At 48.1% G+C, this 25,592-nt stretch overlaps 11 protein-coding genes across 11 annotated transcripts; 6 read left to right on the top strand and 5 right to left on the bottom strand.

Annotated features, from left to right (window-relative positions):
• Window positions 1-1,174: 1,174 nt before the first annotated feature.
• Window positions 1,175-2,181, top strand: EURHEDRAFT_517104 (BRcat and Rcat domain-containing protein; the record flags this gene model as incomplete). Its single annotated transcript, XM_040786533.1, has 3 exons — window positions 1,175-1,787; window positions 1,896-2,036; window positions 2,090-2,181. 3 exons carry the CDS (start codon window positions 1,175-1,177, stop codon window positions 2,179-2,181), a joined length of 846 nt encoding a protein of 281 aa, XP_040636847.1.
• Window positions 2,182-2,490: 309 nt separating this feature from the next.
• EURHEDRAFT_414728 (GNAT family N-acetyltransferase) lies at window positions 2,491-4,207 on the bottom strand. The gene has a single exon (XM_040782511.1). The coding sequence runs from the start codon at window positions 3,893-3,895 to the stop codon at window positions 2,759-2,761; it is 1,137 nt and encodes a 378-aa protein (XP_040636846.1). The 5' UTR covers window positions 3,896-4,207; the 3' UTR covers window positions 2,491-2,758.
• Window positions 4,208-4,878: 671 nt separating this feature from the next.
• Window positions 4,879-5,865, top strand: EURHEDRAFT_379575 (uncharacterized protein; the record flags this gene model as incomplete). The annotated part of the gene is made up of 2 exons (XM_040779190.1): window positions 4,879-4,917; window positions 4,969-5,865. The coding sequence occupies 2 exons, from the start codon at window positions 4,879-4,881 to the stop codon at window positions 5,863-5,865; spliced, it is 936 nt and encodes a 311-aa protein (XP_040636845.1).
• A 577-nt stretch (window positions 5,866-6,442) lies between these two features.
• EURHEDRAFT_404610 (zf-C2HC5-domain-containing protein) lies at window positions 6,443-8,050 on the top strand (the record flags this gene model as incomplete). The annotated part of the gene is made up of 1 exon (XM_040780320.1): window positions 6,443-8,050. The coding sequence occupies one exon, from the start codon at window positions 6,443-6,445 to the stop codon at window positions 8,048-8,050; it is 1,608 nt and encodes a 535-aa protein (XP_040636844.1).
• A 733-nt stretch (window positions 8,051-8,783) lies between these two features.
• Window positions 8,784-10,462, top strand: EURHEDRAFT_517100 (cytochrome P450; the record flags this gene model as incomplete). The annotated part of the gene is made up of 3 exons (XM_040786532.1): window positions 8,784-8,861; window positions 8,908-9,519; window positions 9,569-10,462. 3 exons carry the CDS (start codon window positions 8,784-8,786, stop codon window positions 10,460-10,462), a joined length of 1,584 nt encoding a protein of 527 aa, XP_040636843.1.
• A 2,526-nt stretch (window positions 10,463-12,988) lies between these two features.
• On the top strand, window positions 12,989-13,997 carry EURHEDRAFT_414725 (uncharacterized protein). The gene is made up of 3 exons (XM_040782510.1): window positions 12,989-13,178; window positions 13,231-13,626; window positions 13,682-13,997. Exons 1-3 carry the CDS (start codon window positions 13,080-13,082, stop codon window positions 13,832-13,834), a joined length of 648 nt encoding a protein of 215 aa, XP_040636842.1. The 5' UTR covers window positions 12,989-13,079; the 3' UTR covers window positions 13,835-13,997.
• Window positions 13,998-14,049: 52 nt separating this feature from the next.
• Window positions 14,050-15,947, bottom strand: EURHEDRAFT_532480 (MDR family MFS transporter; the record flags this gene model as incomplete). Its single annotated transcript, XM_040787222.1, has 4 exons — window positions 14,050-14,697; window positions 14,753-15,559; window positions 15,609-15,702; window positions 15,925-15,947. The coding sequence occupies 4 exons, from the start codon at window positions 15,945-15,947 to the stop codon at window positions 14,050-14,052; spliced, it is 1,572 nt and encodes a 523-aa protein (XP_040636841.1).
• A 1,749-nt stretch (window positions 15,948-17,696) lies between these two features.
• On the bottom strand, window positions 17,697-19,244 carry glkA (glucokinase glkA; the record flags this gene model as incomplete). Its single annotated transcript, XM_040784688.1, has 2 exons — window positions 17,697-18,995; window positions 19,065-19,244. The coding sequence occupies 2 exons, from the start codon at window positions 19,242-19,244 to the stop codon at window positions 17,697-17,699; spliced, it is 1,479 nt and encodes a 492-aa protein (XP_040636840.1).
• Window positions 19,245-19,812: 568 nt separating this feature from the next.
• EURHEDRAFT_414723 (Mic19 family protein) lies at window positions 19,813-21,121 on the top strand. Its single transcript, XM_040782509.1, has 3 exons — window positions 19,813-19,991; window positions 20,200-20,257; window positions 20,332-21,121. Exons 1-3 carry the CDS (start codon window positions 19,933-19,935, stop codon window positions 20,833-20,835), a joined length of 621 nt encoding a protein of 206 aa, XP_040636839.1. The 5' UTR covers window positions 19,813-19,932; the 3' UTR covers window positions 20,836-21,121.
• An 857-nt stretch (window positions 21,122-21,978) lies between these two features.
• Window positions 21,979-23,332, bottom strand: EURHEDRAFT_414721 (alkene reductase). The gene has a single exon (XM_040782508.1). It carries the CDS (start codon window positions 23,203-23,205, stop codon window positions 22,084-22,086), a length of 1,122 nt encoding a protein of 373 aa, XP_040636838.1. The 5' UTR covers window positions 23,206-23,332; the 3' UTR covers window positions 21,979-22,083.
• Window positions 23,333-23,413: 81 nt separating this feature from the next.
• On the bottom strand, window positions 23,414-25,566 carry EURHEDRAFT_414719 (putative polyamine transporter). Its single transcript, XM_040782507.1, has 5 exons — window positions 25,029-25,566; window positions 24,221-24,963; window positions 23,798-24,173; window positions 23,495-23,745; window positions 23,414-23,435 (listed from the first exon to the last, which is right to left on the bottom strand). The coding sequence occupies exons 1-4, from the start codon at window positions 25,164-25,166 to the stop codon at window positions 23,509-23,511; spliced, it is 1,494 nt and encodes a 497-aa protein (XP_040636837.1). The 5' UTR covers window positions 25,167-25,566; the 3' UTR covers window positions 23,414-23,435; window positions 23,495-23,508.
• Window positions 25,567-25,592: the final 26 nt, after the last annotated feature.

Raw genomic sequence — 25,592 nt, 5'->3', positions numbered from 1 at the left:
ATCCATACTCCCAATAGGTATCCGTGCAGAACAACCCGGGATTCCGGACATAGACATAAAAAGCCCCGGAAACAGAGGACAAAAAGGAAAAAGAAAAAAAGGACAAATGCCGAAGAAGCCCGTAAATTTAAATAAAGCCAGATAGGCAATTCAGACTGGTATCATATCAAAAGCAATCAAGTGACTGAATTGTTGTGTTGGCCGCCTCGCGAAGGATCATCGCTTCGCCTCGCCCTAAGAAAAGGGTCCGCCGATGGCTGTGATGCCGAGATTTCCACTATGATTGTAATGCAAAGCATGCATCAAAAATTTCCAGAAGTCGAATTATCGAGTGGTATATGCGTGCGGGGTTTAGCTTATTGGAGTTCGTGATCATGCAAAACGACCATAATCATCGCGGGATAGACCAAGCCTGCCGTATGGGATAGACGATAAGCACAACCCCTCATTGTCAGAGATGCGCCTCGATTCGGACAATACTGTTAAGGTTGCTGGTGGGGAACGACCACATGTCATAATAACCGGTAGTTGCCAATTTTGTCCCCTTTGACATTGGGTCGAATCCTGTACATCTATAATCCCACGGACGAATGTCTTCTTTTAGCAACTGCGGACTTCACAGCCAGCTCGTCGTATAACCGGTACGAGTGTCATATGTCGCAGGTTTGCAAATCCCATCCTTAGGAAAGTGACCTCCCTTTGTGTCGGGTCTGGTTGAGTTTTATTGACTCTGATGCATTTTTTGTCGCTCTCCCTGTCGCTCTAATTGTCCCCCTCACTTCGGTGCTTCGTCCCTCAGAGAACTTCTTATATTGCTCCATCATTCGTGAGATTTCCGTGAAGGTGTTACAAGTCCTTGCATTCTTATTGGTGAAGCGGCAGTCTCTTTCGGCAATTCCATCAACTAGGATAATTGTTTCTTCCCTTCCCTTTCTGTTCTTTGTCTATATTCCGGTAGGGAACACAGACATACCCCACCCTTGAGCGCAGCTAAATTCTCACAGAGTTTCTCAAAGGAAATATGAGTGACTCGGTCTCGATCAGCAGTTGGGAGCCCGAAACTCCGTCTTCAGGGCCATCATATTCGCAACGCCATCAAGCGATTAGCCCTTTGTCAAGCACTAGGGACAGGCGCTCTATTGATGGAAACACTTTATCAATGTTCAGATGTAACATGCCATGGGATGAATCTAGCGAAGACGAAAACCTTTGGAGCGATGCTGCCACAGCCGGAACAGTTCTATCCTTACTTCACAGAGAGCCTCTGAGCCCCCAACGAAATACCCGTAGACCCCTTTTCGACAGTACAGCCTCCGAAAGACAGCGCTCGAGATGTGTCCTCTGTTTCCAGGTCATGGATCGCCTCTCCTATCCAAGCCCACCATTGGCAGCAAACTGCAATCACAGTTCGATACCAGGGGTGCGAATGTGCAGGGTATGCTTGCAGCGATGCCTTGATATCCAATTCACGTCAAACGGGACAGAACCACTGTCATGTCCTCTGTGCCGCGCTCGGCTATCCCACGATGAGATTCGACAATGGGCTAATCCACAAACATTTCAAGCATACGACAATATGAAAACAAGAGAGGCGTTAGAAGACGACGGTGAATTCATAACATGTGTCCGACCAGGCTGCGGGAACGGTCAGTTGCATGGGGGTGGCCGTGAGAGTCCGATTGTCGTGTGCAGATCGTGTGGTACACGGATGTGTTTTGTCCATCGAGGTGCCCCATGGCATGAAGGATTCTCCTGCGAAGAGTATGACCGGCTCTTCGTATACACAGGTGATCAACGGAGGCCTGAGAATGATGCTTCGCAAAATGGATGTAGATGGCTGCGTAGACTAGGCGGATGGAGGGCATACAGAGCGGATGCTAGGCAACATACGACAGGGTCTGATATAAACCATTATGGTCCAATAAACTGGACGACGGAAGACTTGCGCAGTCAGCGGACGATTTGGCAGATTGCAAAGCCCTGTCCTCGGTGCAACGCCATCACTGAAAGAGAAGGAGGATGCAAATATATGCGATGTATGTGCAGAACCCTTTCGTCTGGGTCAATTTGCTAACTTGGTGACCAACAGGTGCTCTTTGCTGGCAAGAATGGTGTTGGGATTGTGGTAGGTTTTGGCAGGCGGGGCATCTCGAAATAAACTGCTCGCTGTATCGCACTTGATGAAGGTAGCGTGCGGTTCTCCGATAATTGTCGACGGCAATAGTACAAGAAAAAAGGGCGCATTAGTGGAACTGATTGGGAGTCTGTAATATAGTTAGCATTAATCCCGATACCTTGACCTACCTCGGAGGGTTGTTTTCTTATAAAATCGCATCTGGCTTTAGGATGGAGTACCCTGTATGGTGCTGTCTGTTGTAGCATGTCAAAGGGAGAAAGAGAATTGACACCAATTAATTTCTTAGATCAGGTGATCAACGCTAGAATCTAGTATTAATGTTCTAGGGAAATAGCCCTCCCAAGCCAATGACGTCCGATAGGTCATTCCGCTGGCTCGATCTTATTGGACGGGAATATCTCTGCTGTTCCATATAGGGACATTGCTATATTTATGCCTTAAGAGCCTGATCGATCAAGAATAATCTGTCACCATCCCGCTCCATTGTTCCTGTGCATTATAAATGTATCTTGCTGCGTATCAAATATACATAGTAAAGGAAGGCGAAAGGGTATCCTAATGAGCAAAACCGTAGACTTATATCAACGCCAAAACAAAGAAAACTGAAAGAATAGGATATCATCACAGTGGCTCCTCCTCAGCCTTCCTCTTCCTACTACCTCCCTCATCAACATCAAGAATTCTTGAATCCGTAAAAGGTCGGACTCCATGGTCTTGTTTCTCGTCTTCGTCTTCCGCCTCGACCTTCTCCCAATCCTCCTCGTCACCATCATAGGGACTTTCTTCTTTATTTTGCTCCTCGCCTCCATTTTTCAAACCGGAAATCCCTTCGTCATCCTCATCGTCGTCTTTCCATTGTAACGCAAGCTTGACGATTCTGGCGCCTGAGGGGTTGAGTCGTCGGTAGTACTTCTCTATCACACCATCCTCTACTTGAAATCCCCGGGCCATATACCATTTCAACCCTTCGTCGTTTGCTTCGTGTACATGAGCGGTGACGTAGCGGATATTGTAGTGTTTGACCAATCTCGACACCTGGTGACCTGCACCACCACCCTCTCCAGTTCTTGAAGCCGAACTATGCCCAGGTGGTGTAGCATATAGCAAAGCGTTGAGTAGGGATGCTGCGACACCATTCCCCCGGTATGGTGAAAGCAAATGTAGGGTCTGGATGTACAAATTCGTTGGCTCTTGTGTCAAATTTCCATGCAATTGGCTGATACGTAGGAGCTCTGCCGTTGTCTGAGGTAACCGCTCCAGTCGACATCTTATACCACCAATAACCTTATCAGCTCCGATATTCCTTGCGCTACCTGCAGCCGGACTAGCTTTCAGTGAAGGTGTCGATGTAGCGGATTCGGCGACGGGATGGTCATGGTAGATAGCGACGCGAGACAGCGAACTAATGACAGGATCCATGACAGTCGCGGTATAGAAGGAATTCGGATAGCGGATTGGAAGAAGCAGGCCGGTGATTCGGGTCAGTGAAGGAATATGTGCCGTGTTGACCGTCTCAATCGTGATATGGGGGTGGGGAGTTGGGTAGCCCGACGGGGTTGGGTATGGATACGGAGTGGGTTCGATGGCTGTATCCCCGTTGCTTGCTGGTGGCTTGGATGCTGGAACTGCCGACGGAGGCAGTGGTGGTGGTGGGTGAATCGGTGGTCGGTATCTGTCATTATAAGGGTTTTGGGTAGGAGGAGTGGTGGATGTCTGGTTTTTCGGCTGATGTGCCTTGGAAAAGAGTTGATATGCCATCCTAAAATGCAGCAAGCAACTGGATAGGGTACCTAGACAACTAAGGACAGGGAATACCGCCGTTGCCTGGCGAGAACGAAACGCGACGGCGTGAAGAGAAACCGCGGATATGCGATAAGATAAGATGGCCGGTCGGCGGAGGAGCCTTTAATGCGAAGACCAGCGACGCCGCCGTTGGGATCCGACCAACGCTGTAACAACCAGCCCGGTTGACGATAGAAAACGTACCAGAAGGAACACACCCAATCTATATATGCGATTTTGGACTTGCTGAATAGCGCGATCACGGGGTCTGTTCTTTGTGGTCATCCTGTGAGTCGCCTGATTACTACCATTCCGCTCAGGTCACTAACGCTCTCCCTTTCCAGCCACAGAGATCATTCACTCGAAAGAGCCACGCACCTGTCGTCCCGCGAATGCCCTAGTTATCTATTAAAACAAATGGGTCTCACCAGCTCCGATTGTGTCCCTGTTGTTTAAATCGCGATAGTCTTATTGTCCGCCCCGTTCGGATATCGTCCCTCCTTTCCCTCCGGCGTCGCCTTTTTCCTATGTTGCTTCCTCTACTACACACTGTCTATTACGGCCGTTCGCGCATATCCCTACATTTATAAATTGGTCGCGATATCTGTGGACAGAGGTTATATGGAATCGCATTGCTGAGTTACTGGTTAGCTCGGTTGCGCAAGGCTTTCGGAAGATTTGCGATAGGTACTCGTGATTGCTGTTTCAGGAAGGATCTCTGGGTAAGTGCTCAGTGAAAACCGACGTCGCGAGCTCATTCCGCTTTACGCACTGGTATGGCTCTTATAGTCTGGGCTGTCCGTTTTTCTTTGTCCTTCTACTCAGTGCTTGCGGGTCCAATGCCCCCAAGGATAGAACACGCCTCACCTTTGCTGTATATCTTTTCCATTTGTCATTCTGAACTAATATTTTCTATCCAAGATTTCTATTCCGAAATGGCCGAGTCAAATGGAACGGAAATGGGCAAGACCTATCCATCGGGAACAATCGCGAAGGTGGTATGTATTCAAGATTTCGTACATAGCCTAGATGCGTACTAATTGCGCTAGGCATATGATATTCTCAACGACACGTTCTACAACATAATCCATGATGTTGTGGCAAAAGTCCACCGCGATGAAAAGGTCGCCCGCATGCGCTCTGCAGTAGTGGTTGCCAGACAAAAAGCCGAGGAGGAAGCTGCAAAGAATCGTGAAGAAGTCGGTGTAAAAGCCTCTGGTTCAGTAAAGCCCTCTGGTCCTGACGCTGAGGAACAGTCCCTCAAGGAGGTTCGGGTGGAGACCGATGCAGCTGTCTTTGATAATGGAAAGACATATCTCAAAGGGAATCCCATGCAAACCATCAAGGAAATTATTTGTCCCGAATGCCGATTGCCTCGTCTGTTATACCCGGTGACCGGTGTTGGCGCTCGTGCTGTGCCTGATCCCGATAGAGAGTATTGCTCTCAGCAGCCACTGATCCGAAAACCGGGCCATGACGTGCACGGAAACCTATTCGCTACGGACAAAGTGAACTCAAAGAAGAAGAATAAGCACAACACGCCAACCTCGAGTCCGCCAGCTGATGGTCATGCAGCGCTTGAAGCACCCGGATTTCCGACAACTAAATGTCTCAATTGTCCTCGTTACTTTGTCGTGAGTCGTGTGCAGCAACATATGGATCGCTGCATGGGATACTCGGGCCGGAACGCCACTCGCAATAGAGGTTCAGGGGATACTGGCAGTGGCAGCACGCCTACTCCCACATCAGCGGCTCCCAAGCGGCCCCTGGCGGACGATGATGCAACACCTTCTACTACACTGACCAAGAAAAAGAAACTAAACGCTCCTAAAAAGCTTTCAAAACCTCCTGCGGCTAGCAGCAAATTGAAGAACGGTCTCACACCCGACGACCTAGCTGAGAACGGAGACGCTGACATCAAAAGTGAAGCCAATGGGGACGACTAATCCTTTATCCTCCTTCATTTTCTTTCTTTCACCCATACGTTTTCTTTTTTGACTTTATCTCACAGCAGCATGCGGGTGTCTGCAACAGAGCTTTGAACATAGGTTTCCTTCATTTTTTAACGACATTGACGTAAATACTCGGCATTACAGGCGTCAACACGGGCTTGCTCTGACACCTTTTTGAAGTTATGCCATGTCGAACATTATTGGGGCATTCTAGGCGTCGTTTCTTTTGTGACTTTATGGGTTCTGTGGCTTCTTTTTTATTTTTTTATTTTTATTTTTTGTTATACCTTTCTCTTTTGCATAGAATTACGCCTGTACAATAGTTGGCAGTGATGCTCGCATGATTCAGATCCATTTTTCTTCATTTACATTAATGAGATTCGGCCAAAATCATACTCATGAAACATAAAGTTGTGTTGTCCTGAGGCCAACATGCGGCCCGCAAAATCGCCGAAGCTGGAATGCGACTTCCATCGCCTCAGACCAGAACTTAACTTCCACAAGCAAACGGATTCACTGGTTGATTATGAGCTGATTATTCATTCTAAATACTACTATTCAATCTCCAATTATGAGTGCCGCAAATCTCGTCTCATGGGGCACCCCGCGTCTCGCGCAACTCCTCCCGCTGGACGGAGAAAGCCTCGGAGAGATCATCACGTACTCCGCTACCCTCTCGAAAGAAGAATGCGCAGAACACCTTAAAAACCTCTTGGGCGATTCACCTGGAGCTTTCGAATTCATCGCATCCTTCAACTCGCGCCGAGAAGCCCAACAACCATCAGTACCACGAAGCGGGGAATCCACGTCGCCGGCAGGGAACAGGAATGACTACGAGAGAGGTGGCGCAACGAAAAGAGGAGGTAAAAAGGGACGGGCACCGCTACACAGCACAGGTCCTCCGCGCAGACCAGAGAATTATGGCAATGTGACTGGGGGGTACAGGAAGGCTGACCAGGAGGATGATTATATGTCCATGGGACGTTCACGGAATAACAATGCAGGTGGTGATGCGGCGTCGTCATTGTCCGCTGAGCCAGCAGCTTCCCTACGTCCGTCGCCTCGTGAGTCTGCTGCTTCGTCGCGTAACCCGTCCCCCGTTCCGAAGAACAAAGCTCCGCCCTCTGCCTCCGGACCGGTGATCTCAGAACTCCTTCCGAATGTCAAGTCCAAGTCCGCTAAACCCTCTCGACAAGGTGGCTCTGCTACCGCTGGCTCTTTCAAGAATTCATTGACTACAAGCGATATTTCTGACCTAACAGCTGCTATTGCCGCTTTAGAGGTCTCCACAAACCCGTCGTTGAGTACAGAGCGAAGGAAATGCACCTGCTACGCCTCGATCCATCCATTGTTTGACCCGGCACCGAACTGCCTTAACTGCGGGAAGATAATATGTTCGTTGGAAGGTTTGCAGCCATGCTCGTTTTGCGGTACACCACTGCTGTCGAACGATGAAGTACAAAGCATCATCAAAGAACTACGAGCAGAACGGGGACAGGAAAAGATGCGGGTGCACAATGAAGGGGTCCAGCGTGAAGGTGGATCAGGGCCTGCACCTGGACCTGGGGGCTCTTCTGGTCAGCTTGACGCAGCCAAGGCGCATCGAGACCGACTCTTGAACTTCCAGGCACAGAATGCCCGTCGAACGCGCGTCGTGGACGAGGCAGCTGATTTCGAGACGCCCAATTTGGCATCAACGATCTGGATGAGCCCTGCCCAGCGGGCATTGGCCTTGAAAAAGCAACAACGAGTTCTACGCGAGATGGAAGAGAAGGCGCGACCAGAATGGGAGAAGAAGAAAACCATCATGAGTCTGGATATCAAGGGCGGTCGAGTGAGGAAAGTTTATCATGAGGCACCAGCTGATTCTGGCCCCTCGAAAGAGGAAGAGGAAGAAGCGAAAGCGGAGGAGATTCTGGCTGCTTCTGACGGACAGCAACGCACTAGGCAAGACGAGGCGTTCAGTCATAACCCTCTTCTTGCAGCTGGTGGGTTACTACGGCCTGTCTGGAAGAACAGCTCTGGAGATAAACCCGAGGCGCGTAAAGAGAAAAAGCCACAGACATGGCGACGTGTGCAGGATGACAAGGATGATAATGAACAATGGATACTTGATGGAGGCTTGCATGGGCATACAACTGATATATCGCCGGTACATTGTCAATCCCCATATGGATGAGTCGTCGTCATGTTTGCTTCTCGGCCGGATAATGCTACTATGAGCATGAGCGTCATCCCTCAGAGAGCCGTAGATGGCCAACAACACTGGGGGGGGGGTTGGTGTAGATTGCCGCATAACTTGGGAATTGCTAGCACTATCCTCGATTTCGGGTGCTATGAGACATGAGAAATGACCAAATGAATTAAACCGAAGGTATCCGTTATGAACCCGGAGTATTGCCGAACATTCCGTCGAGCCCATTGTAATATGCTCTGCTACATTCTCTAGCGGAGACATTCCATGTATTACCGCATGTACACTTTCATCATATATACATTCTACCCCACCGCGCAAGCTACACAAAAACACGAGCACGGCTGTTAGCTTTCTGACCAACTCTGCATATATTACTGGGTCAACCCAATAACCAATCCTCCATTCAGGTTAATGTTATATGATATAACCGTAGTTCTAACCGCCCCATTGAAAGAGCATATTGGGGTAAGTCCGCGTCTAACCGAGATAGGCCCTTGAGTATGGGACGAATGCTGCATACGACGGTATATAGACGGGCCATCTCACTTGGATTTCGCTTTTCTCAGGAGAAACTGTTAATATTTCTACTTGCCATTATTGATCTATCTTTTTTCTTCAGTATTCCCTCTGAGAAGAATTGCTGATTCACAAAGAGCCGGACTTGGTTGGCCTCGGTTTCCTTTTTTAGACATCTAGTTACATACAGGTCGTCATCATGCTGATCCAGTCAGTTCTGGAGAATCTATCCGTTTCGACGGGCATATGGGGACTTGGTGTTCTGTTAAGCGGAGTGGTAGGTTCCATCGCATCTTTATTGCAATAACAACTGACCATGGTAGACCATCATATATATCCTCTACAACCGATTCCTCAGTCCCCTCCGCCACATTCCCGGCCCACATCTCGCCTCAATCACACCTTGGGTCCAGCTATATCACGGCTACAAAGGAGACAGACACCTCTGGCTGCACAGCCTACATAAGCAATACGGTCCACATGTTCGCGTCGCGCCGAATTTCGTCTCCATAAACTCCGTACAGGGGCTACATGAAATTTACGGACACGGGAAGCGGTTGAAGAAAGCGGATTTCTATAACGCGTTTCCAGCTATCAAGGGCGTGTATAATACACATAATGCTATTGATAAGGTCGTGCATGGACGGAAGAGACGTGTATTGAGCCAAGCGTTTTCGGACCATGCGCTTAAGGGTATGGAGGATGTGATGCTCTTGCATGTGCGGCAGTTGTGCGCTGTTTTGTCTGGAGAGTTTCCAGATGCTAAGATTGATGGAGGGAAGAGTGTTATTTGCAATATGGGAGATCTGTTCTCGTATCTTACGTACGATGTCATGGGCGAGTTGTGTTTTGGCAAGAGTTTCGACATGTTGATCTCCAATACACGGAGACAAATGGTTGAGCTGGTGGACAGGGCTGCGCATCGACATTATGTGGTAAGTATTGACACATTTTCATCAGAAATATTTCATCTAACAACGACAGTGTGGATTATGGATGCCCCTGGACCGGTGGCACCTTGACCAAATCTTCATTCGTAAACTCACTCAAGACAGATGGAACTTCATCATGAAGTCCCGTGTTGAAGCCAACGAGCGCGCAAAAGAGCGTGCCAAGCTTGGCCGCGAGTCCAAGAAGGACTTTTTTTATTACCTCCTCAATGCCAAAGACCCCGAAACCGGCAAAGGCCTCACGACTCCAGAACTCTGGGGTGAAGCTAACGTCCTTATGATTGCTGGTAGTGATACAACCGCGACAACTCTGGCAGGCACGATATTTTATCTCGTTCGCAACAGGCATGCCATGGCACGACTGAAGCAGGAAGTACGGGAGAGTTTCAATTCGGTTGAAGAGATCATCAGCGGCCCTCGACTGAATGAACTGGTCTATCTGAAGGCTTGTATAGATGAAGCCATGCGTCTAACCCCAGCAGCACCTGGTGCTCTCCCCCGCGAGGCGATGGATGGCGGTGTCGTCGTGGATGGCATTTTCCTCCCCGAGGGCACAAATTGCGGCACGCCTATATACTCTATTCACCGACAAGCGCAGTACTACCGTGAGCCCGAGTCGTATATACCAGAGCGTTGGATTGAAGGAGCAGCATGCCTGACAGGTACAGCGTCATGGAAAACCAGTAGAGAAGAAGTTGAGCTAGCCCGACGCGCACTGTGTCCATTTAGTATCGGACCCCGTGGGTGCATCGCAAAGAGCATGGCGTTTATGGAGATGCGATTGACCATTGCACGGTTAGTATTCTTGTTTGATATGGAATTGGCGGATCGGTTTGGTGAAGATGAGGGAGGGCATTTGGCTCTGGTTGATCATTTTACGAGTTCGAAGGAGGGACCTAATGTGAGGGTTATGAGATGGCAGCCGTAGTATGCGTACTTACACATGATTCTGAACATGACCAGATTGAATGGTATCCACGAGCTATTTATATACTCTGAGTTAATGTCAAGACTGCATCATGGAGATGCCCTGAGATGCCGAACCCTTTCACTTTACCAACACCAAGATGATCTTTTTACAAATGAGCAAGATCCCGAAAGGGATCATTTCAAATACTCTGCCGAAGGCTCAGACACCACTAGCCGTTCAAACACATTCAGCCCTCTCTCATGCAATACAGCAATGTCATCGCAATCGCTGGTGCTACCCGAAACCTCAACGCCAACAGTACTACCAGAGCCGGAGCCATAGTCACAATCCCAGTCGGGGTCAGGATCAGAGGTAGAGACAGAGCCAAGCCAAAACTCAGATCCAAAGCTTGGTGAGAGCCAGTCCGACCACCCCTGGTTTTATTGCGGCGTTCCATGTTGCGGCGTTCCTCTCAAGAAACACAGGCGCAAACCTGACAGATTCTAGTGGATTATGATTATAATGTATACTGCAGGGCTTGTTATCATTCTAATCCTCTTGGTGTTTTATGCTAATCTTTAGTACTTATGGTACAACCGCAGCCGTTGGATCAAGCTGGTCGAAGCTGCTGCATATGCTGATATACCTAAAGTTCCATGACCATAATCCGTACTTGGTCTGGCGTCAGTGTTAGAATATCACTTTAGCTCAGCTTGTTTCAACTAGTAGCCTATTCTGGAGATACGCCTATTCTGTCTAGGAGAGATAGATGCCTAACAGGCGGTCGAGATGTCTATTTTACTAATTCCCTTGACTTCATTCTTCTCATCTCCAACAATTCACAAAACACACAAGCAAAATGATCTACTCAAGTAACCAGAGCAAACAAGATCCCAAATGGGGCGACTTCAATTACCCCCGATCCTGCCAAGGACACAGACGCTCCGCCCCCATACACACAAAGCCCTAGTCCTCATGCCGTTCAGCGTTGTCCCACGATTCAACACCCACAATAACATAAAAAATGACAGAGTCAGACACAGAATCAGTTATATTTCACCACCAGCTGCAGTCAAAGCCAGAAGGGTTGTGCTAGTGCTGCCACCTCTCCATGTGTTAATTCCAATGAATGATATACAAGGCCCAATATTATATCCATGTCCATACGCCTAGTTTCAATATTGGGGGTTATATGGTTACATGCATCTTGTCAGCAATGGAGTTGCTAACTGCTTACCGACACTGTTACTTCATGTCTTGCTCAGGCACGATATGCTCCGGAGATGGGATGGTTTCAATAAACAAGCTGAAGTTCACTCTTAATATATATATATACGCTTGGGCTATAATACAGTGTCAGAGACAACAGCCTATTCGAGTCCTGTTTGATTCCCACCTATACTGATATCTAGCTGTACAAAGTAGAAAGATCAAGTCTACGTATTTACTCGATCGATTCCATCTCTGCGCAAGTCAGGTGATCGAACTTACTATTTTGAGACAATTTATCAGAACAGGACGGGCAATACCCTAAATAGGGTGATCAAAATTACACATTCGAACCCGAGGAACTTGAGGATTCAGACATTCTATACACACCACGCCCCCCTTCCTCAGTCTCAATCTCATACCCATTGCCTCCACTCTCGTCGAGTTACCACATATAAAGGCTGGTCCTGATACCTTTGTCTATCGATTTATAGGTTCTTTCTCTTCCAGCTCCATCAAGGAGTATAGTGATTTCCGTAACACTATTCTTGATAAAGTGCATAACGATTTTGGTATCCTTTGCTGTTACTAGCTAGGCAGTTAGATGGTTGCTTACACACCTATTACCTTCACACTTTTTTATTGTACCGAGACCAAATGGTAGCCTGAAAATATCATATTTCATGTATTATGACAATGCCTAGTAGGCTGTAGCAGAACCTTTTTCACAAGTCCGTACTGTCCATGAACACCTCATCTATCTTCTCATCAAAAGCGAGCAAAATGGCAAACGGACGAGGCCCCGAATGGGGTGATATTAATTTTCCCTCCGGGAACCCAAGCTCAAGTAAGCACTCATAAGCAAAACGAAAAGAAAACCCGTTCAAAAGCAGGGTTAACCAGCCCAGATCCCCCTTCATATACATCAAGCCCTCCTCCTTCATATTGCTCAGCAACAAAATCACGGCCTAGCTATAGGCAATCCTCTTTCAACAGAAGAAGAAGAAAATGCTCGCGCTCATGTATAGCATGGACATTTGGTGTGCTCTTCGTAGCGGGATTTGCTGCCATGATAATCACTTTGGCGACATTATATCCTGAGTTTCGAAAATGGATCACAAGTGATGACTATCATTGAAAATTGCCTCGTTCGAGTCCTTCGCTATACAAAATTGTTGCAGTTTTGGAATAATTGCTCTATTTATTTCCAGTCTAATGAATTGCTGAATGGTTGATGGTTCTATGCGCAGTAAGTAACCCGAATAGGAAATAAGCGTGTAAAACTAAGGACACGGTCGCCCTGCCGCGTCTTGGCATTAGCACCAGACAGTCATCAAAGGGGAGAGATTATACAAAGGGGAGACTATATACAGATACAACCATACAGAGACTTCTAAGAGGATCATGTAAATATCTCTGGATCAACATGCCTCAATCTCCATTAACAGCGACCCTGCTCCAATCCACCGTCCTCAACGCCCTCTCCAATCTCCTGGCGCAACTGATAGACCAGCACAGACAAGACGTATGCCCTACCCAAAAAGTATAAGAAAACCTACAGAATTAACAACGCATAGAAACCATTTACTCTTAATGTCTCCGTTTTCTTAGCATTTGTCATTTACGGGGCTATTGTCGTGCCTCCCAATTTCTACTGGCAGCGGTATATCGAAATCCGTTTCCCGGGCTTTCCAAATCTAAGAAATGCATTCAAGAGCAATGCAGAGAAAGACAAGCCAGTACTAGATCTTGAAGATTCGCTCCCACGCAAGGAGAAGCCCCCTCGACGACAGACATTCTCTTCTGGTCCGTCATCAACGTCTCCGTCGGGTTCAGGATGGCGCAATTTCGCCATGAAATTCACCCTCGATCAGACGGTGGCTGGTGTGGTGAATATCGTCTTATTTGTTGTGTTGATAAATATGCTCAAAGGACAGCTTGGAATTGCGGGTCTTTGGAAACTAGTCTGCGATGTTTGTCTTCCTTTCTTTCTTAGTCCGTTTATGAGACCTGATCTAACGATGATAGGATTTGCCCCCTATTATGGTCGCCCGGCTCAAGTTTCGGCCTCTTGTCTCAGGATTGATGTATACTGTCATTCCGGTGGACCGGCGAGTGGTGTTTGCGAGTGCGTGTGGTGTTATCTGGGGGGTATATTTGAGTCTGTATGCGGCTGTTTAGTGATTTGTTTACTTGGTCTACTTGTTTATCCCGAGAATTTTTATTCGTTAGATAGAGATTCCCCATATTCAGTTTAATTTGATCTAAATTGGCGCGCCAATGAGTTTATCGACTTTTTATTGAATAGTACCTTGCGTTACCAGCGCCTAAATAAAGAATATATACGCCAAAACCCTTCCTACATACGACAATCAAAAGACATAAAGATCATTTCATCACAAGGCCCCCATATCAATCTTCCTCCCCCGCACAGATATCCATTGGATAACCAACGCCCCGACAATTGACAAAGCCCCCATCGCCACACCAGGGTAAAAAGCCTCCGTGATAGCATCGCTATATGCCTGCAACACTTCCGGCAGCCATTCTGGTGACACAGCTTGACGAACCAGCGTAGCACCTGTATCCATTACCTTTGCAATCTCCAGAGGCGGTACGCTCTTGACCATATTATCGAGCAATCGATTCGAAAACACGTTCTGTCCGACAGCGATGAAAAGCGCCCCGCCCAGCGTCTGCGCGAACATATTGACGGCCGTAGCAACGGGGATGTCTCCCTCCGCGAGAGACGTTTGGACGACGATCATGGGCTGTTGAATACCCAAACCGAGACCGATGCCGAAGAGGGCTTGGTAGCCGATCCATGCACTGTGGTTGGAGTCTGGTTGTAAGAGGGTGAGCAGACCGGCGCCGATGGTCATGATCATTGAGCAGGCGATCATGAAAGGCGTGTAGTATCCGATCCAGGTGATTAGGGCACCGGCGAGGACGGAGCAGATGACAACACCGAGGATCATGGGGAGGTTCATAATTCCGGATTTGGTTGCGGAGGCGCCTTTGATTGCTTGGAACCATAGGGGAAGCTGTCGACTCGGTTAACCCTGGAAGATATCTCGAGAAAAGGTTTTAGATACTTACATAGTACACGTAAATGAAAAAGCAGCCACCAATGCAAAACGCATACCATGCTGATCCCCACATATTGCGGTTCTTGATCAACCGAGGCGGAATGGTAGCCTTCTCCTGTCTCCACCACTGCACAACACCGAAGAGCAAGATCAACACTCCACAGCACACAAAAAGTGCAATAACCCGTTTGTCACTCCACTCATACTTGATACCACCCCATTGCAATGCCAACAAGCCGCAGACCACACCGGGCAGAAAGAGCATCGTGCCAGGGATATCCAATTCCGAAATTTGATGCTTGAACCCGGTCCTGCTCTTAATGACTTTTGGCGATTGAAAGAAGGCCAAGATAAACACTGCTGTCACGAATCCGATTGGCAAGTTGATGTAGAAGCACCACCTCCACGAAACATGATCCGTCAAGGCACCACCCATCAACGGTCCCGCAACACTGGCGACCCCAAACATAGCCCCAACCATACCCGTGTACAGAGGACGCCTATGCAATGGAACTGTTTGCGTAACGATGAGAATCGATCCAGAGAATAAGCCTGCGCCGCCCAGACCAGCAATCGCGCGTCCCATGATCAGTCCGATGGATGTCGGGGTCATGCCGCAGATGAACGAACCCAACTCGAAAATGAACAGAGCAATAAGGTAGACCCATTTAATCGAGTAAAACGTATATAGTTTGCCGAAGACGAGGGTCAGGGCGCAAGTCGGTAGTAGGTACGCGCTGCCGTACCAGCCAACATCGTCCAGCGAGTTGAATTGACTGGTAATTTTGGGAATTGCTGTTGCCATGATCGTGTTATCCTTTACTCGTTAGCTCCCTGTATCCTCTCGGGAAAGAAGGTGAACCAACCAAAGCCATGCAAAATACACAGAGACATATTCCAGTCGTGATGAGTGCCAACTTCCATAGTGATGGATACTCATGTTCATCCTCTGTATCCTCTCTGCGCAAAACAGGCTCGAGCTCCTCATAGTAGTATTTTAATGGACTCCCAGGTCGCGGGGAATCAACGAGCGTACTTGTTCCGGATGGCGTCTTTCTCAACCAGGGCTTATCGAGGGTCTCAGTCGAATCCATCTCTATCGTTTCCATCGATTGGCCTAAATGCCTCAAGCCTTTGGAGTCGTTTGTTTGTCGCATCGCAAAAACTCGGTATAGTACTCACAGCATAAACCAGTTTTCGAACATTGGGGTTGCCAGGAAAAGGGACACTTGGTTAAAGGAAGAAAAATCAAAATGAACGAATGCAGGAAGTACCGTTCGCAAGAAGCCAGTACCTTGCAGGACGGTTTCGTGCTGACACGGAAGTGATTGCGAACACCCGACAGAAGGGGTCCGGATCTAACAACAACAACAACAATAATAATGCCCTTGCTCTTGCCGTGACCGTTTGTGGCTGTAAATGAATGATTAGCAAGCGAAGAAAGGGGGAGGCAGATTGGGACATTTGCATCATAATCGTCAGAGGTCTACATGTGGTATCTACTGTCATACGTATTTTGGTGAACATGGTGATGTATGTTGACGCGATAAAGTTATCCACGAACATGCGTTGTGTGTTGATTATGTGGTATGAAAAAGGCGCTACCAATATCAGCGCGGTATTGGGGTACCTGCATACCCTTGCCATACTTGTATGCACACATCGAGATATGCAGGATGTACCTTGCATCCCGACGGCATGCTCCGTTTCAGGCGAACGTGTATGATTATTCGATGCGCGTATGTTTCTCCTACAGCGGTTTATGCTTCCATATTACCGTATTTCATGGAGGCTCTTTCTTTACTATCAGTACAAGACAGTAGTTATATCCATGTCTCTTAGGGTTCTTCCGTCACTGTGAGACCAATCCGTAGCGGTAGACATTACATGTCTGAGATACTGTATTTAAACTTCTAATACTCCATACATGTTGATACAGCTTTGATTCCTCGGCCTGGGCATTCTGAAACTTCATGCAAGCCATGCATACAACAACGAACCCAAACTTGATTGCGCCACCTCCAATTAATTGCAAACCAGTATACCAGTGCGCTATTGTATGTATAGATGCTTGCAGCTGATTGATTACAATTAATCAATCAATCGATAGCTGCGTGAAGATGGTCTCATGCTGCTGATTGATGTCTTGTCAACGTTGCTTTATTCTCAAATAATGCGATATAGACTAGCATGCTTCGCCATCGTACATAATCAGAACGCAATTCTCCCACCCCCAGATAAGTTGCTTCTCGACGCTGTGCCCATGGGAAAAGTTCCGAGTAATGTGAGCAAGCTATCTCGACGGAGCGAGGCAATTATTTCACGCTTCATTTGCACATGAAGATCGATCGGAATAATGTGAAGGTCCTAGAAGACACGATCATGGAGTGATTCTTGGATTTTCAGGCCAGCGTACATCTGCTAAGTTGGAGGAAAAGAGTGAGTGGGACTAAAAGATGTTTTAGATGGCTCGAAATGGGTTACGAAGGGTGAAGTCTCGGGAAAAGTTGGCGTATAGTGGGTGAGGATTTCTGGACATCAAGATAACTCGTGCGTAGCAGTATAACTTGAATCATTGAAAACTAAGCCATGAAAGCTACTAAGCTACTATATAAAGGTCAACAATGTTTCTATGCTCAAGTATCATAGCAAAACAATAGACTCCGTAGTAGAAACAATCCGTCGCTCCCATAGGATATCCCGAATAATGCAATGCCAACATAGAATAGATGTACAACCCCAAGGATGATACCGGTACAACTCGTCCCGCGCTTACTCGGCGGGGGTGATGGTCGTCAATCATGACGAACATTGTGTTTTGAGGGACAACGAGAGTATTCGACTTCAAAGAAGGCTGTGGAAATGCTGCTGCTGATAAATCGAGGGTGCATAACAGTGTACGTAGTATGTCAACAAAAAAATGCTAAGGTACTGGCTGGTGGCGCGCGAGGCGTTCATTGACGTTTCATCGCTTCGACTTCACGACCGGCAACCAAAGCAATCAATGCAGCACCAACACCGCTGCCGTCCTTGGAGATACCAATGCGAATCTTCTTTTCACCCTCAGGACCCACATCAGTGATCTGCTTCAATGCCTCACGAATGTGTCCCTCGAAGTTGGGGTAGAACTCGATGAGACTTCCATCAACACCGACGTCGATCATCTCGTCGGTCTGCAGTCTCCCAGTGGAGACAGCAATGGCAGCGAGAGGCACAGCACCCAGGCGGGCAGCGCGCGTAGCAATAGCGTGTCCGATGACCTGGACAGCCTTGCACTCTGTGATGCTGGCCTTTTCGATCTTCAAGTGGTCTTTCAATGCCTTCTTGACGTGCTCCCGGTTCTCACTCTTGTCCGTCTCAACCAAGCTCAAAAGACTGGTGTCGATACCCCATTGCTTGAATAGAGGTGAGTCGTCAGGGGTAATGACATTAGAGGTCTCGTTGGGCTTGAACAAGTTGACCGATGGGTTGTGGTGCATTTCCACCAAGACCCGACGCAGGACCTCACCCAGAAACATGCCCGAGACACGCTTTTCAAACATCTGAATCCCTGGGTTGTTGCTGTCTGCGTCTACCTGCTGGTCGTAAATAGTGTTCGGTAACACGCTCAATTGATTATCGAAACTTCCCCATTCAGTGTTGATAAGCATCTCGCCCGTCGACTTGTCGTATTTGCCATATTCACCATTCTCCAACTTAGTGACCCGGTCAAGCTTTTCCAAGTAGGCCCCGTTGGTTCCTGTGCCGAAGATGGCACCGATCAACGTCCGTGTTTTCCCAGGCGAAGTGTAGGACCGGGCCATGAGAGTTCCGACGGTGTCGTTAACGAGCGCCGCGACGCGTACCGGCAGTTCTAGTTCGTCAATTGCCGATTGCAACAGCGCGCATACATCCTGGCCCACAGCATCGGGGATGTTGTAGCCTTTTGTCCATCGGATGAGAGTGCCCTTGTTGATGCCCGACTGGCGCACGGGGAAACTGAATGTGAAACCAAGATCAAACATTTCTTGTGTAGCAGTGCCATCGCGACGACGCTGGAGGTGCGTTTCAAAGTGATCATTGTGGTGAATGCGTAGGAAGGCCTCGATTTGCCGGGCCAAGAACACGAAGAGGTCCTTTGAGTTTTCTGCCGACATTAACTCGCCAGGAACCATGATCTTGGACTGCGTGACTGAGAATGTCGTATCGCCATGAAGGTCAATTGAGCACACACGGAAATTGGTGCCACCGAGGTCGACGGCGAGATAGAGGCCCTATAGAAGAAGTCCGGGTTAGCGGGGTCGAGACGAGAGACTTTGTACAAAAGAAAAGAGAAAGTATACCTTCTCAGTACCATTTGGTACGGATGTCACAAAGGTAGGGATCTGGCTCAGGGTTGTGTTTTCCTGAGTAAGCCCTTCACCCATCTGATGAATGTATTCAGCGACCCCTCGATGGACCTGCTCGGCGGGGTAGTCGAAGAGGTGCGCAATGCGGTTGGCCTCGTCCAGGATGAAAGACATGATTGCGGTATACGAGACAGAATGGAATGAGGGACTTGAATCGCACGAAGAACGAGAAAGAGAAAAAAGAAGGTAAAGGGACAGCAGGTCTTGTCGGAGCGATGAATTCCAGGTTATATCATGGGAGAGGGGTCGATGAGGTCAGTCGCAGAAGAGAACAGAAACCGCCGGCTTCCCGAAAGCGACTGGTTTTCTCCGGTTCCTGCCGCGTTGATATGAATTGGTTTAATTGTCATCTATTCGGCAAATTACACGAGATTAAGTGCGTTTTAATAGTGCGGGAAATTCATCCATTTCACTCACTTGCGTGTAGATGTTTGCGGTTGATGATATCATTCTATGGTGAACTCTCCAATGCGAACAACACAAATACCAATATCAATTGAGATCTCGGCAGAGCCCATACGGTAAAATGTATAGAATTGAACCTCAATAATTCTTCTGTCAATTCCTTACATACTCTACTCTGTAGTCCGTGGACTTATATTAGTGCCTTAGGCAAGTAGTCACGTGACCGACCGCCGAATTCCATCGCCGGCAGAACTCGGACGTCGACAGTGATTGAAATCCAGCCCTTCAACAAACCACGACCCCTCTCCCTCTACGCAGTCTAGCCGGTTCATACTCGGGCTCCTCCTCGGCTTTCCCACGGTTTCGAGCTATATACAACCCCGATACCAGAGACACAATGGGCGCCGGCAACTCCAAGCCTGAGGCTTCGGCCGGCTCGAAGCATGTTTTCTCGAGGTAGGAATTGCCCCAATGGTGGACTTGTTACTTTTTCCTGCTTGGTATTGCGGCAGTCTACTATTTGGGAGACTATCCAGAGGGTGGTATCTTGCGCGATTAGGCAGGGGCCGGAATTACTGGAATTGGCTATTCGCAACTTTTTCGGAAGACACAAGCCCTGGATAAGAACCAACTAAACAACAAGCTAACGCCATTCGAATAACAGCAACTCTCCTGTCCAATTCTCCTCGAATCTCGTCGAGGCCCTCCAGACCAGCTCCGAGGTATGCCCACACCAAACCCCTCCAAAACCAACAAAGACTCTTGAGCTCAAGTTAACCGATGAACGCTCCTACAGACCGACTCCTCCCGCGCAAAGACCCTCGAACTCCAGATCCAAGAGCGCGTAGCCAAGGAACTCGAACGCCTCCGCGAACGCGAACAAAAGACCCTCGCCGACATTGAACAGCGCCTGGCCGAAGTCAAAGACACCGCTGCCACCGCTACCGCTACCTCAACACCGAACATCAGCCACACTCCCGGCTCTTTGGACCTGGATGCTCCGCGAATTCCTTTCGCTGGCAGGGAGTACACCCCCGTTGCTGCGCCGGTGGACCGTCCCATCAACCGTGACGTAACGCGGACCGCAGTGCAGACTGAGATCGATCAGCTGCGGGAGAAGCTCGACGGGCGGAAGAAGCTTATTGATGTTGGTGAGAATGTTGAGCGGGCGAGATCGGATGTCGCCAGCTGCTTGCGGGTGAACGACCGGCGGCCTCTGGACTGCTGGAAGGAGGTTGAGGGGTTCAAGCGGGAGGTTGCTAAGCTCGAGGAGACTTTTGTGGACCGTATTGTTGGTTAAATGAGATATGTTTTGATATATCTCTGGTTGTTTTTCTGCCGGGTTTTACAAAAATAAATCGGGTCCTCATCTTCTTACTCTTCCCCTGTCTTACCTCCGTTTATCCGCATAACACTTGGCCTTTGAAATGTGTGCATGTATGTATAGTTTCCTATTTATTCTGTTGAATGATTGAAATTGAACCTTTATACATTTCGCTTGATGGGCGACATGGTTCGCTTATCAACATTACTGCCCTGACTAGCTAATTGAAAACGCCAAGTTTTGTCAAATATGAAAATAAGACATCATCTTTACATGATTTCATCTATTGTTAGGGCTCAACCTGTAATAGGTATCTTAAAAAGCGCATGAATCCGCGTACTCTAATTTGTGTATTTCCGGAGAGTAAGGAGGTTTCAATCATACAAGTTCACGGGCCGCTGGAATCTCTGGTGCTGCCGGAACAAATCCCCTCGTGTCCATTTATCTCAGAGTTATCTTTGAAATAAAGCATTTACCGGGGCAACCTTGTGTTTACAAAGGTGCGTTGTTCTCGGCTGCCTATGCATCACCTCGCGGATAACTGTGATCTCTGCTTTTGATGGTTTGTCGTCCGGGCAAACACCACTAGCCATCAGGATCTTTATATGAGGATAGCCTCGCTAGTGTGCATCCCACGCTGCTTCCACCTGCCAGGACTCTTCTGGCTATCCTGGCAGAGTATACCGAACCCAAATTCTCCGAAACTGAAAGTTCGTGAGGACAATTCTCGACAAAAATCGGATCATGTTGCAGAAACGAATTCTCGATAATGTGAGCCTGAAGGGATGAGATACCCCTTTAGTAAGTTGTAGAACAGGATATGGTCCCTCAAATACCACGTGAAAAAGAGTAAAAAAAAAAAAAAAAAAAACTCGCACGCGAATAGTGATCATCATCAGCCTCTAACTTTGGATACCAGCTGACCAGTCGTTGATTATCCGTATCCTCAATCGGGGCTTGTAGGGAGAATATTTAAACCTTGGTTGTCATGATGGGAAAGTGGTTGGCGCATAAAATGAGGGTGTTGAGAGAGAAAGAGTAAGAGAAAGAGGAAGAGGAAGAGCATGGCGATATTTACGAGTTGGCTTGGTGACTATTCAGCAGGTGCAAACAAAGCATCTTCATTTACACTTTTGGGAAACTGACCGATGTCTAAAAGTTGGTCAACCTTCGAACATTATATACTCTCTAAGATATGAGTCTAATTATATACAGGTCTACATCTCACGGCTGACAGCCCCCTTCATCCGCCTCGCAACATTCCCACTCACGAGAAAAGTCATAATCAATATACCCACAAGGATCCTTCGGCGTGTAAAAGTGCTCGCGCTCATACGGCCGCAGAGGGATACCCTGTCTAACCCGATAGATCAAATCCGGATTCGAAGTAAAATACCGGCCAATACCAACAATAACATCATAATCACTATACGTCTTTTCGAGCGCCTCATCAATCTTATTCGCTGTGTAGCCACCCGCCACAATCACAGGACTAGTATTCCCATAAGCCTGAAGGAAGAAATCAAGCGTATCGCCGGACTGGGGCGCATCTCCGCCTCCAGAGACACGGGACTCAACCAGGTGCACATAAGCCAGTTGGAACTTGGCCAGTTCCTGGGCGAGATGGGTGAATTGCGGAACTGCATCTTTCATGCGCATCCCTTGGAAAGAGCTCCATGGGCTGAGTCGAATTCCCGTTCGTTCGGCGCCGATAGCATCAACGACTGCTTTCGTGACTTCGATGGCGAAGCGGGAGCGGTTCTCGACGTTTCCGCCCCAGTTGTCGTTACGGGTATTACATGTGTCCTGGGTGAATTGATCGATCAAGTAGCCGTTTGCGCCGTGGATCTCGACAGCGTCGAAGCCGGCTTTAATAGCATTCTTAGCAGCCTGCGCATAGTCCTGAATGAATTCATGGATCTCGGGCTCATTCAGAGCTTGCGGCACCGGTTTCTCTGGCGCCATTGGAGTTGCACTGCTTGAGACAACTGGGAGCTGGTCACGCCCCAGGATAGAGGGATCTGCAGCGCGTCCCAACGCCCACAGCTGGAGAACAATGTATGAATTTTTGGCATGGACGGCATCTGTCACCTTTTGCCACATAGCGATCTGGTCGTCATTATAGATTCCGGGGATATTGTCGTAACCACCGGCTCGGGGAGAAATGAAGGTGGCTTCGGTGATGACCAAACTTCTAGACACTACAGCACGCTGCTGATAGTAATCTTTCATTATGGGAAGGGGAACATGAGCATCATCGGCACGGAATCGGGTCATGGGTGCCATGGCAATGCGTTGGGCAAGGTTCATTGTACCGACCCTGATGGGAGTATAGGCTTTCGGCATTTTGCAAGGGAAGGGGGTCATTGAAATGACGATAGTAAAAAATTGGTTTGGTATCCTTTCATCATCTGACATTGAAGACCCCTAAATAACATATTAGAAGTCAATTCCTTGATTTGTAAGATTGTTCTTTGTCGGTTGAACAACTCTCCGGTATCATGATATTTGCGTAGCTTGAGATAAAAGCGAAAATAAAGTCTCCGAGCTTAACCCCGCCACTCCCCTTCATTTCTCTTTATTATTCCATATATCAGTTGCTTGTTGCCTTGGGGTGAAAAATGTTATGCTATACCTCTCACTATTAAACTAACCACCATCTTGAAACCGCTTCATAGGCCCATATCTTAAAGTAGCACGATGCAGCCGTCGTCCCCAGAAAAACAATGGAATTGCTAGAAGGATACTAGCAACCTGGATTGCCATCATTTCCCCAAACACTGCCGCCGCACCTTGTCTGCTAATCCAATCGGATGCGTACAATGACAGCAGCATTCCGATCGTGTTGCGGATGACGAAGATGATTACCAGGGCTTCGCCGGCGACCTAGTCTCGTTAGTTTCATGCACTGATTCCTGACAGGCAAATAAATACATACTGGCTTATAGCAGTCTAGTGAGTAAGTTACAGCCACGTTCGAAATCGCAGCCACACCAAAAGCCTGCATAGCATATCCAAATGCTGGCCCAATCCAGTGCGTCCGGTTGGCGATGCATAATCCGAAAATTAGGATACCCGCTGGTCCAATTGTGCCGGGAATTATAATGGCCGGAAGTCGGTACTCGGGGATTCGCTGGCCTCGGCGATGGTGTGTTAGTCGCGTTGAGATGATATCAATTAGTCGACCTCCAACGTAGAAGGCTAGAACGGACCCAATAAATCCGGACAGAGAAAGGAGCCCCACGCTTCCTGCGGACCAGCTATAAGGTGGCGCGGTGAATGTTTGCGACGCGGTTAGCTGCACGACGATGTTCCTATCGATGTCAGTAGTCATAGTTGTGAGGGGAACGGTATTATGTACCAGCCTACAGAAATTCCGATAGTGAACGCACACCAAATCAATGGAGGATACGCAGCGTTGGTCAAGATATCCACCAAAGTCCGAACAAACGAAGCCTGCCGGTCGTATCCAATAGCCAAAGACATCCACTGCCGTTGCGTCCGTTTTTCTTGAGTCTCGACATTGTCCTTTTGCAGATATGACGTCTCACGAATTGTAAAGATAGAGAAAACAAACACGACCCCAACAGCAATGGCCAAGAAGAAACACATCCATCTCCAACCCTGCTCCTGAACGAGATACGCATTGATCAGTGGGCCAATAAATAAGCCCCCTGTCATGGCCAAGTGGAAAATCATCAAATAATGTCCGCGCTCCTGGGGAGCTACCATATCGCCGACCACAGCAGGTACGGTGGCATCAGCTGCTGCCGCAGCGAAACCAGAAAGGATCCGCGAAGCGAGAAGTTCGCGGTAACTCGAGGCCTGACTGGACCAGACGTTCATCATGCACAGAATAACCATGGCTAGGAGGTAGACGGGGCGCTTGCCAAAGACGCGCATCAGGGGAACCCAAACGATATTACCCAAGCCGAAAAGGAAGACATTGAAGCAGACAAGTTCGCCTGCTTGTGTCTGGGTAACATGGAATTCTTGGATGATAGCCTTTGTAGCGACGGTGAAGTTGCTCGAATTGACGTTGGCTAGAAAAGTGAAGGCGCATATTGTCAGATAGGTGGTGTATTTGACCACGAGTGACCAGTTCTGCACAGTTAGTCAGATCACCGTCTTATGGAAATTGCTTTTTCCAAACAGTTACAAGGATATACCTGTGGATTATTCGGGTCAACCCTGGTCTCATCCTTCAAATCATCCAGGGATGTTTTAGGGGGCACGTTTTCGTCCGCCATAGACTCTATATGGCTCGTCACGCCCTCATAAGACGACTGTTTCTTTTGGTTTGCCATGATGATCGATTACTCAGCAGTCTGAGATGAATTGGCATACTTGAAACAAAATGGAGCAGCTGGTGGATTCTCTTTTAAAGATCGAGATCGCTTTCCCCGCAAAATCACAGCAGCAACCTAAAATGAAAATCACGGGGATTCCGACTCGGATAACCCGAGCTGAAGTCCGGGGTAAAGGAGGCAAGGGTTGGACTTATAGTCGGAAACATTTGTCAAGAGCATCATTTGTTGCATCAGGTCCATCATGCATGATTTGTGTTTCTCGCAACCGTGCATGGGGATAGTCCCGTTAGTTTGGATGTTAATTGGAACATTTCTTTATTTGAGCGCTTGGGATTTACATTGCACGAGTCAACATAACGAGATAGATGTACTCCGTATCCTAATTTGTATAATTAACCAATGCTTTCATGAATATACAGCGCG

This window comes from Aspergillus ruber (assembly GCF_000600275.1).
Source record: "Aspergillus ruber CBS 135680 unplaced genomic scaffold scaffold00023, whole genome shotgun sequence".
Lineage (NCBI taxonomy): Eukaryota > Fungi > Ascomycota > Eurotiomycetes > Eurotiales > Aspergillaceae > Aspergillus > Aspergillus ruber.
Note: the sequence above shows the minus strand (reverse complement) of the source record. Positions and strands in the feature narration are given on the sequence as shown.

Bases quoted from the DNA above. Each gene is read 5' to 3' on its own strand.
- EURHEDRAFT_414721 (XM_040782508.1), bottom strand. From the start codon at position 23,205: ATGCCGAAAGCCTATACTCCCATCAGGGTCGGTACAATGAACCTTGCC.
- EURHEDRAFT_414723 (XM_040782509.1), top strand. From the start codon at position 19,933: ATGGGCGCCGGCAACTCCAAGCCTGAGGCTTCGGCCGGCTCGAAGCAT. The intron at 19,992-20,199 runs GTAGGAATTGCC...TTCGAATAACAG, and splicing joins TCGAAGCATGTTTTCTCGAG to CAACTCTCCTGTCCAATTCT. The intron at 20,258-20,331 runs GTATGCCCACAC...ACGCTCCTACAG, and splicing joins CCCTCCAGACCAGCTCCGAG to ACCGACTCCTCCCGCGCAAA.
- EURHEDRAFT_414719 (XM_040782507.1), bottom strand. From the start codon at position 25,166: ATGGCAAACCAAAAGAAACAGTCGTCTTATGAGGGCGTGACGAGCCAT. The intron at 24,174-24,220 runs GTACATAATACC...TGACATCGATAG, and splicing joins ATCGGAATTTCTGTAGGCTG to GAACATCGTCGTGCAGCTAA. The intron at 23,746-23,797 runs GTATGTATTTAT...TAACGAGACTAG, and splicing joins CACTAGACTGCTATAAGCCA to GTCGCCGGCGAAGCCCTGGT.
- EURHEDRAFT_414728 (XM_040782511.1), bottom strand. From the start codon at position 3,895: ATGGCATATCAACTCTTTTCCAAGGCACATCAGCCGAAAAACCAGACA.
- EURHEDRAFT_414725 (XM_040782510.1), top strand. From the start codon at position 13,080: ATGCCTCAATCTCCATTAACAGCGACCCTGCTCCAATCCACCGTCCTC. The intron at 13,179-13,230 runs GTATGCCCTACC...AACAACGCATAG, and splicing joins TAGACCAGCACAGACAAGAC to AAACCATTTACTCTTAATGT. The intron at 13,627-13,681 runs GTTTGTCTTCCT...TAACGATGATAG, and splicing joins TTTGGAAACTAGTCTGCGAT to GATTTGCCCCCTATTATGGT.